The sequence below is a fragment of the Rhincodon typus genome, chromosome 1, assembly GCF_021869965.1.
Source record: "Rhincodon typus isolate 14 chromosome 1, sRhiTyp1.1, whole genome shotgun sequence".
Lineage (NCBI taxonomy): Eukaryota > Metazoa > Chordata > Chondrichthyes > Orectolobiformes > Rhincodontidae > Rhincodon > Rhincodon typus.
Window position 1 is genome coordinate 11,989,276 of NC_063332.1, and position 17,388 is coordinate 12,006,663.

The 17,388-nt window shown below is 43.8% G+C and overlaps 1 protein-coding gene across 1 annotated transcript in view; it reads right to left on the minus strand.

Annotated features, from left to right (window-relative positions):
- Positions 1 to 329: 329 nt before the first annotated feature.
- slc4a11 (solute carrier family 4 member 11) overlaps positions 330 to 17,388 on the minus strand; it is a 68,193-nt gene continuing 51,134 nt past the window's right edge. The window contains exons 7-11 of the mRNA XM_048602048.1: positions 15,626 to 15,794; positions 14,260 to 14,433; positions 6,698 to 6,893; positions 4,187 to 4,356; positions 330 to 1,671 (exon numbers count right to left, since the gene is read on the minus strand). Coding sequence (XP_048458005.1) covers positions 1,608 to 1,671; positions 4,187 to 4,356; positions 6,698 to 6,893; positions 14,260 to 14,433; positions 15,626 to 15,794 — 773 coding nt within the window. The 3' untranslated portion in view covers positions 330 to 1,607. The remainder of the gene's footprint in view (positions 1,672 to 4,186; positions 4,357 to 6,697; positions 6,894 to 14,259; positions 14,434 to 15,625; positions 15,795 to 17,388) is intronic.

The following is a 17,388-nucleotide window of genomic DNA, read 5'->3' on the forward strand; positions in this document are numbered from 1 at the left end:
TGCATGGTGAAGCAGGTTCAAAGGGCCGAATGGCCTACTCCTGCTCCTGTTTTCCATGTTTCCATGTATCCGTGCAACATACCTCTCACTGACCTCAATTAAGGAACAGGGTCAAGCAGAGCATAACGTTTCTAAAAGCCAAACATCACAAGAGTGAAGGCGGAAGGGAATTGCATTCTGTGTCGACTTCATACTCAAACAGAGTTGAAAGAGTTGCTTTACACTGGACTCAAATTAGAGCACAGCCAAGTGTTGTTAATGCAGATAGGGCATGCCAATGATGGAGGAGATATCACTGCTGTCAAATTGCACAATGGCAAGTAGTTGCCTTCCAACTTAAAATAAAGACAATAGGAACGCTTTAGAAAATAGCTCTAGAGTTTTAGTTTCTTTGATCCACTGACAGTAATATTCACTCATCAAGTATCAGTTATCAAAGACATTTGAACAAGTTGAAACATCTGAAATAATTGACCAATGCCATAATTATTATATATTACTGTATCACAGGCTTTGACTCACAACATTGATACAGGAGAAAATCATTTACATTATAATCCATTTACATCACAGCTCTACCCATGCCCATGAATGCACCATTAAACTCTCATGTCGGTCATTTGATGGAGGTTGTTGGGCAACAGTTGTGTGCGTGTGTGTGCGCGCGCATGTGTGTGTGTGCGTGAAAAAGCTGGTTGAGGGGGAAAGAGTGGGGTGGTGGTTGAAGAGACAGGTGGAAATTCAAGAGGAGGAAGGGCTCATGGTCAGGCCAGTTGTTTTGATGGACAACAATGGTTGTAAGGTGAAAGAAATGCCACCACAGTCAGCTCAGTGGTCAGAGCTTGTGGTCAACTTTCAGCAAAGCCTACAGACCTCAATTTGTGCCAGTCTCACCCAATCGAATAAAAATTATGTTCCGATCAGTGACACACTTGTGAAAATACTAAAAAAGCTTGAGATGGAATACATACATAATCAAATATATATATATTTACACATACATACACAAACATACAAATATCCCTTTAAATCAGAAGATTTAAAGTACATATGGTTGGAATGTGGATGCAGATACAGCATCATAATGACTATCACAATGTGCGTGTGAACTGCAGAAAAACAAAATCACAATACCATTACATTGAAGATAGTGTGGAGGTCCTATATCCTGTACACTCTGCTTCAGAAAGCAAATCTGTGATGTTGAAAAATCATGATATTGTTTTCTACAGGTCCTCACAATTGAAAAAGTCTGGATTAGTATGAAAAAGGGAAAGGGTGAGGGTTGGATTGGGTTGATGGACTGGAAGAACACTAACCATTTTGTTTAAATGGTCAGTCTCCTGCTACCACAGACACATTCTCCAACTTTCTGTTCAACTTTCTCCAAAAGAGGGAAATCAAAGAGACATTTCAAGATTGGGACAAAAGAGTTTTGTAGCACAAGTATTGCTTGTAGTAAAATGGACAAGGTGGCACTTGCTGGATTAGAGTCAAAAATGCCAGCTACTTTGGTCAGTCCTTAAGCACTGATACACTAAGAACACATCTCCAGACACATTGTGATGCATAGCACATGGGGTACACCCGCTTGATTCTGTTATCCTTTAATGCTCTGTATCCATTGCATCCAAATACTTGGCTTCGATTATTCGAGGGAGGATGTAGTATCTGTGAATAAACAAGAGTTTATTATGGATATAGCCTACACCCTAATGTCTGACTTTTTCTTCCCCCCCCCCCCCCGCAAAGGTGGTACTCTGGTCCACCACTAAGGTACATCTCCCTTACAGACATGAATTTAATTTTTACATTAATTCATGGAATGAGAGCATTGCTGAGCTAGCATTTTTTGCCCATCCCGACAGTGGATAGTTAACCACATTGGTGTGGATCTGGAGTTACACATAGGCCAGAACAGGGGAGGACAGCAGGTTTCCTTTCCTAAAGGTGAACCAGATAGGTTCTATTTTCCTCAACAAAAAAAAAAAAAGTAGTGTTTCAGGGTCATCATTAGACCTTTGCGTTCTAGATTCCTCTTGAATTCAAAATTCCACCACTTGCCTTGGTGGGATTTGAACCTGGGTCAGATGAATGACTTTCAGTGGGAGAGCACTTTGGTAACAGTGATCACAACTCCTTACGTTTTAAAAGGTAGCTATGAACAAGGATTAGTCAGGAACTTGTGGGAAGGTACTAAATTGGGGGAAAGCAAATAACGTCAGTATTAGACAGGAGCTAGGAGGTGCTAATTCAGAGTAGTTGTTATCAAGCAAGTCCACACTTGACACATGGGAACTGGGGAGAGTTCAAGACCGGCATGTTTCAATAAGGAGGAAGGATAAAAGGTGGCAAGCTAAGGAACTCTTGGATAACAAGGGAGGTTGGGAGTTTAGTCAAAAGGAAAAAAGAAGCATGAGGAATATAAGGAAAGCAGGCAAGTAATCGAGCAGGGAATTAGGAGAGCAAGAAGGGGCCATGAAATGACCTTGGCAAGTGGAGTTAAAGAGAATCCCAAGGCATTCTATAAATACATTAAAAACAGAAGGATAACTAAGGAGAAGGTAGGACCACTCAGGGATAAAGGAGGGAACTTGTGCTTGGAGGCAGAGAATGTGGGTGAGATCCTAAATGAGTACCTTGCATTGGTATTCACCCAGGAAATGGATAAAGGAGAATAGGGAGATTTCTGTAGAACGTGCTAATATGCTAGGGCATTCAAGAAAGAAGTGGTGTTGGGTCTCTTGAAGAGCATTAGGTGGATAAGTCTCCAGGGCCTGATGGTATCTACCCCAGGTTATTGATTCAGCCAAGAGAGGAGAAGTGGGGCCTTAACCAAGATCTTTATATCCTCACTAGCCACTGGAGAGATCCCAGAGGACTGGCAAAGAGCTAAGGTTGTTCCACTGTTCAAGAAGGTGAAATAGGGATAATAGGGATAACACAGACCAGTTAATCTCTCATCAGTGGGGAGACTTGATAGAAGTTTATAAAATTAAGGGATGCATAGATAGGGTTGACAGTCAGAACCTTTGTCCCAGAGTTGAAATGTTTCAATACTAGGGGACATGTTCTAAGGAGAGGTGAGGGGCAAGGTTCTTTTTTTAAAAAAAAAAAAAAACAGACTGGTAGGAGTCTGGAACACACAGCCAGGTGTGGTGGTGGAGGCAGATACGATAGGGGAGGCAATGGCCTAGTTGTATAAATCGCTGGACTGTTAACCCAGAGACCCAGATAATGTTCTGGGGATCCAGGTTCAAATCCTGCCACAGCAGATGGTAGAACTTAAATTCAATAAATATCTGGGATTAAGAGTCTAATGATGATCATGAATCTATTGTTAATTGTTGGAAAAACCCATCTGGTTCACTAATGTCCTTTAGGGAAGGAAACTGCCGTGCTTACCTGGTCTGGCCTATATGTAACTCCAGACCCACAGCAATGTGGTTGACTCTCAACTGCCCTCTGGGCAATTAGGGATGGGCAATAAGTGCTGCCTGGCCAGTGGCACCCTCATCCTGTGTATGAATTTTAAAAAAATGAGCACTGAATATGCAAGAAATGGAGGGATATGAACCACTGGCAGGCAGAAGGGATTAGTTTCATTTTGTGTCATTTTCAGCACATCATGGGCCGAAGGGTCTGTTCCTGTGCTGTCCAGTTCTACATTATCATAGAAAATCACAGATTCCCTACAGTGAGGAAACAAGTCCTTTGGCCCAACAAGTCCACACCACCCCTCAGAGCATCCCACCCAGACCCATCCCCCTATGACCCACCTAATCTACACATCCCTGGAAACTATGGGCAATTTAGCATGGCCAATCCACCTAGCCTGCACATCTTTGGACTGTGGGAGGAAACTGCAGCACCTGGAGGAAACCCATGCAGACACGGGGAGAATGTGCAAACTCCACACAGACAGTTGCCCGAGGTTGGAATTGAAGCTGGGTCCCTGGCGCTGTGAGGCAGCAGTGCTAACCACTGAGCCACCATGCCACTCTGTTAACATTTCCTCGGCGTCCGGATTAATACGCTGACGAGGCCACTCAGCCTTTGCCTCTGTCACATCCATTTATCTCAAATGGCATCAAAGCCTTTTGAACACATACACAAGCATTAGTCCACAACTCAAGATTAGAGGGCAACTTTGGAAGGGCCACCTGACAAGAAATAAAGGACTAACCTGACTGGGACCATGGCAAGCATGATTGGGGGAAATACCATCTTCAAGTAGGGAAGTGGAGCCATGCCAAAGCCACAGAGAACGGCGATCTCAATCAGCTGGAGGCCGGTGAAGTAATGGATCTTCCTCTGGGGAACTCTCCTGATGTAGTGGGTAGGGGGATAAGACGTCTAGACCCAGATTTGAAAAACAAAGACAACAATTACACAAAATACAGCACTTCCATCAAGTTAAACTACAGAGGGGTGGGCAGGCTGTGGGAGAACAGGGAGCAAAAGGATTGGTTGATAAGTTTGGTTAAACAATTCTGGGTTTGTTGGAACACAAGGAATGGAAGTCATTGAGCCCCTCAGTTGATCAAAGACATCACGTGCACCTCTCTCACTTCTGAACCATTGCCCTTGATAAACTTAACCAAAAGTCTATTTCTGTCAGTTTGCAATATTCCCAGCGGTCACAGCATCCACAAAGGTTTTTTTTGAAGACAATGGGGGTTGAGGTTGGTATTGTGGGGGTGGGGTGCACAAGCGATTCAGATTTCTGCTCATGGCAAGGCTATTCCTCCTGGCTCAGAGTGTGTAAAACAAAACAAGCAAGGCTTTTTTTTTTTTTTTTTTTTACAATAATCATTCACGGATTGAGGGCATCGTGGGCTTGGCCAGCATTTTAGTTCGAATTACTAATTGCTCTTGAGAAAGGCAATTAGGAACAGGCAATAAATGCTGGCCTATCCAGTGACACCCACGTGAATAAAAAGAAAGTGACAGAAATTTGGGACAAATGCCTTCCTTCCATTTGTGAATCATGGCAGGCTGGTACAAAAGGTGAAGTCACTTGGTATCGGGGGAGCTGGCAAGATGGACACAGTACTGGCTTTGTCATAGCAAACAGAGGGTAGCGGTGGAAGGATGCTTTTGACTGGGTGGTGCTCCACAAGGATCACTGCTGGGACCTCTGCTGTACATGGTCTACGTAAACGAGGATACAGCAGGATATCGACCAGTTGGAGGCATGGGAGAAAAATGGCAGATGGAATTTAATCTGGACAAAACGCAAGGTGATAGAAGCCAATGGATGTTGGGACACTGAATGCTACAAGGGATATTGGACGAAGGTGGGAAATGGAAGGAAGGTCAAGGAGCAGTTATAACCTTAGTGAATGGCAGACAGGTTTGAGGGGTGCATGGCCTACTCCTGCTCCTATACATTAAGTTGAAAGGCAAACTTTACAAGGCCAAGAAGCATCTGGTTTGTGTTAATGGTTTGGACAGCTTGCCCCTACTTCAGCTGCTCTGTAAACTTGCAGCACAAATTCATTGAGAGTAGCACCAAGACGACAGGGGATGCACAGTCACACTGCGTTTTCAACCACACACACTGTTTCCAGTAAGCATTTAACACAGGGCAGCATGGTGGCTCAGTGGTTAGCACTGCTGCCTCGCAGCGCCAGGGACCCCGGTTCAATCCCACCCTCGGGCGACTGTCTGTGTGGAGTTTGCACATTCTCCCCCGCGTCTGCGTGGGTTTCCTCCCACAGTTCAAAGATGTGGCCATGCTAAATTGCCCATTATGCCCAGGGATGTTTAGGTTAGGTGGGTCTGGGTGGGATGCTTTTCGGAGGGGCGGTGTGGACTGGTTGGGGCCAAATGGCCTGGTTCCCACACTGTAGGGATCTTACGATCACAGGCGGCAACTGGGACATGCAGAAAAGAACCACCTTCTGCAGTAGCCAGGGTCCTTTACCATCGAGAGCATGAGCACTACTGTTTCAAACACACCATGGAGCTCAGGGAAAACAGTCAGTCAGTCAGTCAGTCATTCATTCTACACTCTATATTTCAATCTGAAAGAATTGGTAAATACAGATATGGAGAAGGAAATTATAACCAGGCTCATTACAAAAGATTGATTTTTTCAAAAGAAAGTAAGTATGATAAAAGACAATGCATGCGTATGTTTGTGGAAGAAAATTTTAGCGCCTTTTGCAGACTTCCTAAAATTTAAAAACTCAATTCCATAAATATGACTTGATTATTTGCAGTGTTTAGAAAAAGTGTAACTAATTGATTTCCAATTACTTTTTCCCTTACAAAAAAAAGTTGCTGGAAAAGCTCGGCAGGTCTGGCAGCATCTGTGGAGGAGAAAACGGTTAACGTTAACTGTTTTCTCCTCCACAGATGCTGCCAGACCAGCTTTCCAGCAACTTTGTTTTTGTTCCTGATTTACAGCATCCGCAGTTCTTTTGGTTTTTACTTTTTCCCTTACTCCATCAAAATCAATATCTGCTCTTCCACGCTTGTGCACCAGGGAAAATGCAGCAGGTTATTGACTGCAACGTTTCCGTCTTTCTTCCAGTTAAAACTACTAGCTACACCAAAACTAGCAACTGATTGAGCCCCTTTAACAAACAGACACTTTTGCAGGCACTAAATGGGGATAAAAAGGTTAGCAGGTCAGGGCAAGTCGCTTCCAGCTGAAGTGTTGCTCTGTGGAGGCCGTTTCCAACTTTACCTGCTCTTTGAACAGAAGGGCCAACCTCTCAAAAAACTGGCACCCATCGATGGAGGTCGCGGAAACATAGAGGAACAAGCCATAGAGGACTGGTTTTGGAATCCACTGCAGAGGGATGGGCAACATCAGGAGCGAGATTCCCACCAGTATGTGCGCCACAAGAGCAGACACTCGGGTCTCCCTTACACGAACAATCCTGAGAGAGATACAAGGGGGAGAGAGAAATTAAAAAAAAAAAACATCAACAACACAACACACAGGTAAGGTAACAAGGTGTAGAGCTGGATGAACACAGCAGGCCAAGCAGCAGAGGAGCAGGAAGGCTGACGTTTCGGACCTAGACCCTTCTTCAGAAATGGGTTAGGGTTAGTCTCAGTTTGTCGGAGCATCCATGGATGACGTCCACACACACACAGGTAAGGTTCCATTGCAGATGCAGACAAGCTTCTTACGGACTGAAGATCCACTCTTGAATAAGCTCTCCTATAATTTAGTCATCTGTTTGACTGCTCTGATTGCACTAAAAGTGCATACTTTTAATCAGGATGTGTAAACAATGTGAATGGCACACCTGGCAAAAAAAAGGTCCCATTTGTTGCGAGCTTTTGTTTTTCTCCTATTTGTTTTTTCGCGGGATGTGGACGTTGCTGATGTGACATTGGAAAAGCCATTTGTTGGCAAAACGTTGGCAGAAGAGGATTTGCTCAGCTCAGGATCAAGGAAATTGTCAAAACAGTGTCAGCAGGCCAAGTCCACATGAACAGAGGGCAGGGCAAGCAACTGAGCTGATCGTCAGGGAACGGATTTTGTGTCAGGGACTGTAGACACAGTTTTCTCTTTCCTTTATTAGTTATTTCTCTAACAAGAGATGTTGCAGAACAAGCCTAACACTGTACCTTAGCCAAAGTGCATGCTCGCAATAAATAATGCTCAAGTGCACTTCTGTAGAGATTATGTCAGGCACTATATTTTATAACAGTGACTGCACATCAGAAAGTAATTCACTCTGAACTGCTTTCAGGCAGTGTGCCACAATCAATGCATTTAAAGGCTGTTTAATTCAATTTATACTGATATTCCACTGAGAGATTAGTCATACAATCTCGTGCCTTCGGGCTTATTGAGGCACAAAATTTATTTCCTTACTGCTCCCCGTTTGCATTAAAACATTAAAAATTGCTGATGCTAACAAAAACTGATGCGGTAATTTATAAAGGCAACAAAAATACAAAAACAACTCCATTGGAACACGAATGTCCCGGAAAATGTAAAGCAGCAGAAATGAGCTGAAGAGAGCCTCAAGCCCATTATGAGGGTTAAGAGGCTACGTGTGCTTGGAGATCTTTGACCTGGAAGAGAACAGGAAACAACTTTTGAAAATGAAGGAGAAGTGATTTTTTTTATTAAAATTCGTTCATGGGATGAGGGCATCACTGGCCAGGCAGCATTTACTGCCCATCCCTGATTGCCCAGAGTCAACCACATTGATGTGGATCTGGAGTCACATGTAGGCCAGACCAGGTAAGGATGGCAGTTTCCTTCCCAAAAGGGCATTAGTGAACCAGATGGGTTTTTCCAACAATGGGCAATGGTTTCATGGTCATCATTAGATCCTTAATTCCAGATATTGATTGAAATCAAATTCCACCATCTGCCATGGCGGGATTCGAACCCCGGTCCCCAGAATATTATCTGGTCTCTGGATTAAACAGTCCAGCGATAATACCACTAGGCCATTGCCTCCCCAGGAGTCAAATCCAGATTTATTTGTGCCTGCCCTCAGATCAGCTGATAGTGGTCCTTAAAAAGGTTGAAGTGAGGTTTGATAGACACCATTTGGTCATGGAACCCATTTGAGAATATGGCTTACTGCAGTCTCCTGATCCAAAGCTTTAGTTGGGACTTGGCAACATGCAATCATTCAACAATCATCAGGAGTAGCCCAACATCCTAATATATTTGCAGATGAAAACTTGAACCAAGTCCCCATCTGACTTCACAGCTAGACATACAAGATCTCCCATCAGGAAGGATGGCCCAGAGACTTGACCATTACTGTTTCTCTAGAACACTTCTTCCATTGCTGTTTATGGGGCCTCAACATCCTTCAGTGTAAAGGTTCCATCTTCCTCATGACCGGTTATCCAAGGGAACTTCCGTTTCATTCCTCATGCCTCTGAATTACCTCATCTATTCTTCTCATTATGAAAAAAAGGCAATTTTTCAAAGCAATTTCCTGCTCTTATAGGTGAAGCATACTGACCTTCAAAACCAAGTATCATATCCTCAAACCTTACCAAAGCATGTTGCGTTATAGTCACCATCCTAGAGAGAGTGTCCTACCCAACTGCATGGAGGGTGTACCTTCACTACACAAACTGCCCTGGTTTACGACCACAGCTCAACACTTTTCTCAACAGCAGGTTAGAACAGACAAGAATCATTGGGATCATCAGTGATGCCTACGTCTCAAGGGCGATCACAAGAAAGAGCTTTACAGATCATACACTACCTCCAAGTTGCAATCGATAAGGGTAAACACAACCTACAGTCCGCGTGCTGTAAGTTGACGCACAATGCCCCGAGGGTGGGAATTCCAGGAAGACTGGTCTATAGTTCCCTGGCTTTTCCTTACAGCCTTTTTAAAATAACGGCGCATTATCTAACCTCCCGTCTTCTGACGCCTCACTTGCAGTTATGGATGATACAAATATCTCCGCAAGGGGCCCGAACAATCTCTTCCCTAGCTTCCCTCGAGGTTCTGGGAAACACCTGACCAGGTCCCAGGGATTTATCTACCTTTATAAATTTTAAGATCTCCAGCACCTCCTCTTCTATAATATAAACTCTTCAAGACACTTTATTTCCCTATGTTCCTGAGCTTATATGTCCTTCTCCACAGCAAACACTGATGCAAAATTTTCATTTAGCAACTCACCAATCTCCTGTGTTTCCACACATAGATGGCCATGTTGATCTTTAATGGGCCTATTCTCTTCCTCGTTACTCTTTTGCCCTTAATGTACTTATAGAATCTCTTTGGCAAATATCATTAAAGAAAATCCAAAGCTATATCATGTCCCTTTTTTTGCCCTCCTGATTTCCCTCGAGTATACTCCTACTGCCCTTATCCTCTTCGAGGGATTCACTTGATCCCAGCTTCCTGTACCGGACATGTTCCTCCTCTTTTTCTTGACCAGAGCCTCAATTTCTCTGGTCATCCAGCATTCCCTGAACCTACCAGGCTTGCCTTTCACACTAGCAGGAACATATTGTCTCTAAACTCTGGTTATTTCCTTTTTTAAAAGCCTCCCAATCCCAACGATCCTTTTATGCGAATAGGCTTCCCCAATCAACTTGAAAGTTTTGAAAAAGTCTAATGCTGACAAAATTGGCCTTACTCCAATTTAGAACTTTTACTTTTTGATCAGTTCTATCCTTTTCCATGACTATTTTAAAACAAATAGAATTATGATTACTTGCCCCAAAGTACTCCCCCACTGACACCTCAGTCACTTACAAAGAACAAAAAAGAACAATACAGCACAGGAACAGGCCCTTCGGCCCTCCAAGCCTGTACGGACACATTTTGTCCTTCCATACTAAAGCTGTCTGTCTTCACTAACATGATTCATATCCTTCCTATTCAGGTATTCGTCCAGGTGCTTCTTGAACACTGCTATCGTGTCTGCATCCACCACCTTCTCTGGCAACGTGTTCCAGGCACTCACCACCCTGCGTGTGAAAAACTTGCCTCACACATCTCTTAAAACTTTTCATCCAGTACCTTGAACCTGTGCCCCCTAGTAATTACCTTCTCCACCCTGGGAAAAAGCCTCATACTTTCCACTCTATCTATGCCATTCACAATCTTATAAATTTCTATCAGTTCACCCCTCAACCTTCTACGTTCTAGTGAAAACAAACCCAGTCTATCCAAGACAACAAGGTGCAGGGCTGGATGAACACAGCAGGCCAAGCAGTATCATAGGAACAGAGAGGTTGACGTTTCGGGCCCAGACCCTTCACCTTTTCTCATGGCAGGCAACATCCTGGTAAACCTTTTCTGTACCTTCTCCAAAGCATCCACGTCCTTCCTGCAGTGCGGTGACCAGAATTCTATGCAATATTCCAAGTGTGGCTGAAATAAAGTTCTATAAAGCTGCAGCATAACTTGCCTATCCTTGTACTCAATGACCCTTACAATGAAGGCAAGCATGCCATAAGCCTTTTTTACTCCTTTATCTACCTGCGCTGCCACCTTCAGTGATCTGTGGACCTGCACACCCAGGTCCCTTTGCCTTATTTCCCAACAGAAGGTCAAGTAGGTATAGAATATCCTTTATGGTCATGTGTATTCAATACAAAATACAATTCAAAGTGGGTACTGTCACTGTACATAGGCACCATTCACATTAACTCAGAATAAAGTTAAAAAAAAGTTAAAAAAGAAAGAGAGAGTGTCCAACTTTCCCTTCTCTGCTGCTACAGCATGCCACCGGCAGAGTCCTAATCCGGGCTTCCCAGTCCTCTCCATGTCACCACCAGTCCACTCCACATGGAAGCAAGGGTTCCGTTCCAGGTTTCCCGGGCCAGCTGACTGGAGTATTGTACCTACTCGAGAAGGAGCATCTTGTACACACTTAAATTCCTCCCCATCCAAGCTCTCCACCCAAGATTGGTGGAGTAGCAGATAGTGAAGGGGACTGCAGCAGAATATAAATAGATTGGAGAGTTGGGCGGAGAAATGGCAGATGGAGTTCAATCCAGGCAAATGCAAGGCGATGCATTTTGGAAGATCCAATTCAAGAGCGAACTATAAAGGTAAATGGAAAAGCCCTGGGGAAAATTGATGCACAGAGAGATCTGGGTGTTCAGGTCCATTGTACCCTGAAGGTGGCAACGCAGGTTGATAGAGTGGTCAAGGCAGCATACAGCATGTTTTCATTCAGACAGGGTATTAAGTACAAGAGTTGGCAGGTCACGTTACAGTTGTATAAGACTTTGGTTCGACCACATTTGGAATACTGCGTACGGTTCTGGTCGCCACATTAAGGATGTGGATGCTTTGGAGAGTGTGCAGAGGAGGTTCACCAGGATGTTGCCTGGTATGGAGGGCACTAGCTATGAAGAGAGGTTGAGGGGGGACCTGATTCATGATTTTGTAGACTTCAGAGGTATAGACAGGGTGGATAGCAAGAAGCTTTCTCCCCCCCCAGAGTGGGGGACTCAATTACTAGGGGTCATGATTTCAAGGTGAGAGGGGAAAAGTTTAAGGGAGATATGCATGGAAAGTTCTTTACGCAGAGGGTGGTGGGTAACTGGAACGCATTGCCAGCAGAGGTGGTAGAGGCAGGCACGATAGCATCATTTAAGATGCATCTAGACAGATACATGAATGGGCAGGGAGCAGAGGGATACAGATCCTTGGAAAATAGGCAACAGGTTTACATAGAGGATCTGGATCAGCGCAGGCTTGGACAGCCGAAGGGCCTGCTGTAATTTTCTTTGTTCCAACGCTATTATAGTCCCAATCTACGTTTGGAAAGTTAAAATCCCCTACTGTTAGAACTTGGCTACTTTTACAGATAAAAAGATCTCCTTACGTATTGGTTTCTTAATTTCCCACTGACTATTGCTGGGCGTCTAGTACAATCCCAAAAAGGTGATCATCCCTTTCTTATTTCTCAGCTCCACCCATATAACTTCACCAGACAATCTTCCAGGAATATCCCAAGTACAGCCGTAATATTATCCCTGACCAAAATCATCACTGCTGCTTCACTCTTTCCTCCCTTTCTGTCCTTCCTATTGCATCTATATCACAGAACATTAGGCTGCCAGTCCTGTCCAGCCCGGAGTCATGTTTCTGCAATAGCTGTGATATCCCACTCCCATGTTCCCAACCATGCCCCGAGTTCATCTGTCTTACCTCAGGCCTCTTGCATTGAAATAAATGCAGTTTAAATTTATCAGTCTTACCTCGTTCTCTGCCAAGCTCTTGTCTGCCTTGACTATTTAGGTTGCTCCCCATATCTACTGAACCTTTTCTCTTTTCTCACTAGCGCTTCGGTTCTTCCCCACTTCTTAGTTTAAAGCCTCCCTCGAAGCACAAGCAAACCTCCCGCCAGGATATTGGTCCCCTTCAATTCAGGTGGAACCTGTCCTCCTTATCCAGGTCATTTCTACTCCTGACGAGATCCCAGTGGCCCAAAAAAAGTGCGAATCCCTGCCCTCTAAACCAGCTCCTCAGCCACTCATACATCTGCCCAATCCTCCTATTCCTACTCTCACTAGCTCGTGGCACGAGGAATAATACAGATATTACTACCAGAGACCTACTTTTTTAACCTCCTGCCTAGTTTCTTACATTCTCTCTGCAGAACGTCATACTTTGCCCTACCTAGGTCATTGGTACCAACCTGCACAATGATCTCCTGTTGGGCACTCTCCCCTTTCTGCACTCTCTCAGACAGACAGTCTTGACCTAAGCACCAGGGAGGCCAACATCATCCTAATGTCTCGTTGATGCCGCAGAGACGTCTGTCTGTGCCCCTTACCTGAGAGTCTCCTTTTACAACCGATCGCTTGGCACCCGACATATCCTTTATTTCAGTACAACAAGTCACAGTACCAGAAACCTGGCTGTCAGCACTATATTTCCCTAAGAGGCCACCCAAAACAGCATCAACAAAGTTGCTGGAAGAGCTCAGCAGGTCTGGCAGCATCTGTGAAGGAAAAATCAGAGTTAACGTTTCAGGTCCTGTGACCCTTCCTCAGTTCCAGACCTGAAACATTAACTCTATTTCTTCCTTCACAGATGCTGCCAGACCTGCTGAGCTTTTCCAGCAACCTTGTTTTTGTTCCTGATTTACAGCATCCACAGTTCTTTCATTCTTTTTATCCAAAACAGCATACCTGTTTGAGATGGGGATGGCCATAGGAGACTCCTGCACTACCTGATTACCTCTCCTAACATTCCTAGCAGTCAACCATTTACCTGACTGTATGCGCATTGTCTCCACCTTCCTGAAATTACCATCCATCACACACCCTTGCTCTTATAAACTTATCATTGCCTCTAATTGGCGCTCCAACCAATCCACACGGTCCAGTAGGATTCGCAACCAAACACTTCCTGTAGGCATAGTTTCTAGAAACATTCAAATTCTCCCTGATCTTCCACATCTGACAGCGAGAGCACATGATCCTACTAAAAGCCATCTCTGCCCCTTTATTAATCTACAGACCGAAAAAATTACCTAGAAACTAATATAATACATTTTGTTTAAAAAAAGTTTTTCAGGATCTCCTCATAACTGAAGTTCCTCATCCCTGGAACCATTCTGGTAAATTTATGCACCGTCTTTGATGTATTTGTATCTTTCATATAACATGACGCCCAAAACAGTACCAAATACATCAGCTAAGGTCTAATAAGTGCCTCGTATACTTAACTTTCCTATTTTTATTTTGTGAAGTTTGCAAAATGGGCTCAAAAGACATAACACATCATGGATGCACGTTAAATAATGGAAAAAGGGAAGGTCAGGTTAACTTACATCTCATGTAAATGACCATTCTCCACCCTCTGCTCTACGTATGCCAGTGCACGGACATGCAATGGAGAATGAGGGAATGCAGAGTGGACCCATGGCAACCCAAAAATAGATAACGCAATGTTGATTATGCCGACAAGAAAGATATCCCAGTGATAACCTGTGCCTTTTACTAGCCTGCAAAGAGAAAATTTGAGGAAAATAAAAGCTAGCAGCCAGCGACTGTTGACACATCCGCACAACAGAGAGGATAGTAGTGAGGAAGACAGCTTTCTAATCCTCCTCGTAACATCAAATATTTATATAACACTCAACGTAATAAAACATCCAAAAGCATGTCACAGTGTGTTGTTAACCAAAACACAATGCAAAGAGACAGAGGTAGGATGACAAAGTTTCAGGGAGGGAATTACAGCGTTTAAGTGACAGGTGGCTGATTTTCACTGTCCAATGGAGGAGAAGTGCTTATTTCAGGGATGTTTAAAAGGAGAGTAGAATTATAGGAGTACAGGCTTCTCCCAAGGCTGTAGGGCTGCTGCAGGTTATAGAGGTTGGAGGGGCAAAGCCATGGAAGGATATGGAGGGGAACTGCAGAGCTTGGGAGGTAACTGAGGGATCGAGGTGCCCTGGTACATGAATCACAAGAAGTTAGTGCGCAGGTGCAGCAAGTCATAATCCAGGTACATGGGACATTTTAGTTGTACAGGGCAGTGTGAAACCACTTTGATATTATTTAAAGACAATTTCCATTAGAAGCAGAAGAGCCGATTCACTCAACTAAATCCTGGGACGAGAAGCTTGTTTTGTCTTTACCTCAGAAGGCGGTGGAGGCTCAGTCCTTGAAAATATTCAAGGAAGATAAAGATAGCTGTTTAGATATTAAATGCATCAAGGGGTATGGGGAGAAAGTGGAATATGGCATTGACAGAGGATCAGCTATGATCATGTTGAATGCCGAAGCAATTTCTCATTATAAGTCCCTCCAGCATCTCTTCGCAGCCTGAACATTGAAAAACAGGCAAAAACACCCGATTCCAGGAACAACGTTCCATTTGCATCCTCATTAACAATTTAGACTGCGCATTGAGGGTAACTTTTAAGGAAAGCCAAAATGCAGAAACATTACAATTGAGGAAATGAGCTCAGGGAGATGGACAGATTAAACTGTCAAGGAGGATTACGAAAGCAGATGTAGCAAGGTGAAGGTAATGCCTCTCCAAGCACAATGGGCAAAGTCCTCCAGCACTGATGGACAGAGATGGAGACTGAGCAGAACGCAGAATCTATAGAATGGTTAAGCTAGGAAACAAGGCTGGAGCAGATTAGACCGAGAGCACGGGACTAATAGGAAAGTTTGTTGACACCTTACCTGTTCTGAGGGGCATTTGTTAATGACATCACAATGTTCTGTTCCAAGTAGAATAGCATTGACAGAAGGAAGCCCAAACCCATCCCACCAAATATTGCTCCAATCGAGAGGAGGTGAAATGGGGCCAGGTTGAATAAACCATTATTGGGATTATAACTAAATGAAGCAACTGGAAAATTGAAATAAAATTAAACGTTAGAAGTGGTCAGCATTAACACAATCACATGAATAATTAAAAAAAAACAGATGCAGTTATTGAAACAATAACCCAAATTGCTACATTCCCAATGTTTAAAACACCTGATCAGCTGTACATAATGTATTATATTTAAGAGAATTTGCAGCTAAAATTCCATTGAAAAAATATTTTCAGGCATTAAAGAGCCTTTACTTGTGCATAACAACCCGGCTGTATCCTTCTTCCTGTTAGGCGCAATTGTAAGGCCATCAACTAGTCTTTGCTAAAAGGAAACATGAGGTTAAGACTCTTCATCTTGCACTCATCAGGACCAAAATACAGGAAATGCAGACTTGAGTAAAGTCATACCCATTTGTACATCATGAGAGGCGCATGCCGATTGGTCAGGATATCATTGGCATGGGGATGCAAGAGCAGTTAACTGTCAATTTTATTTCTCAGACTAGGCAGGCAGACCCTAAAGGGTCAGGATCTTTCCATAAGAAGGCAGAGATTGGCCGACTCCAGGACACCTGTTCTTTTTACATTAAAAAAGATGCAAATACGTACAAATTCCTTTTGCTGAAATAAAACAAGGTACTGTGCATTAACATGTAGCTTCTAACATGTAGAAAAGTATCACACCAAAAGCCTGACTGATGATTTAAACTGGTTTCCAGTCTAACTCTTAGAACAGTCTGGATTATTTAATAAATGGTTTCCAATCGAGAACCTTTGCTGAGGCTTACAGATATGGGTAGATTGAGCATGGGCAGTGTGATATGCTATTTGATGTTTTGCCTACTACACAAGTCAGGAATATGACAGGAATTTCAGGCCAGCACGATGCCAGGTATGAGGCTGTACAGAAGACTATATCAGTCAAGACAGACCATTCACAGTAGGCAACATGCCAATTGGGCTCAACCAGCCCATACTCGCAAGCCTCAGCAAGGTATGTCCACAATCATGTGATTCTGCTATTGGAACTAATTTCTTAAATAGTCCACACTGTGCTAAGAGTTACACTAGAAACCAGTGCAAGATCATCAGTCGGGCCCACAGTCTGGTACATTTTCACATGGTTAAAAGCTGCACATATTCGTGCATAGGACCCTGTTTTATGTTGGCAAAGGGAAAAAAAAAGAAAAATCACACAGTCATTGCACCTTGTCCATGGAGAAAACAATAAGGGTCATCCACATCTGAATTTTACTGGCAACATCCTGACCAATCAGAATCCACCTGCCTGGCCTGGGAATTAAGATCAACAGTTAACTGCTCTTGCTGAAGCTGCATGTCAACGACGGCCCAACCAATCAGCAGCCTCTTCTGATGCTGTATAAACCGGCACCACTTTTGTTAACAAACAACTGCACCTCCCAGTCGCGAACCATTTCAACTCCCCCTCCCATTCCTCAGATGACATGTCCATCCTGGGCCTCCTGCAGTGCCACAATGATGCCACCCGAAGGTTGCAGGAACAGCAACTCATATTCCGCTTGGGAACCCTGCAGCCCAATGGTATCAATGTGGAATTCACAAGTTTCAAAATCTCCCCTCCCCCTACCGCATCCCAAAACCA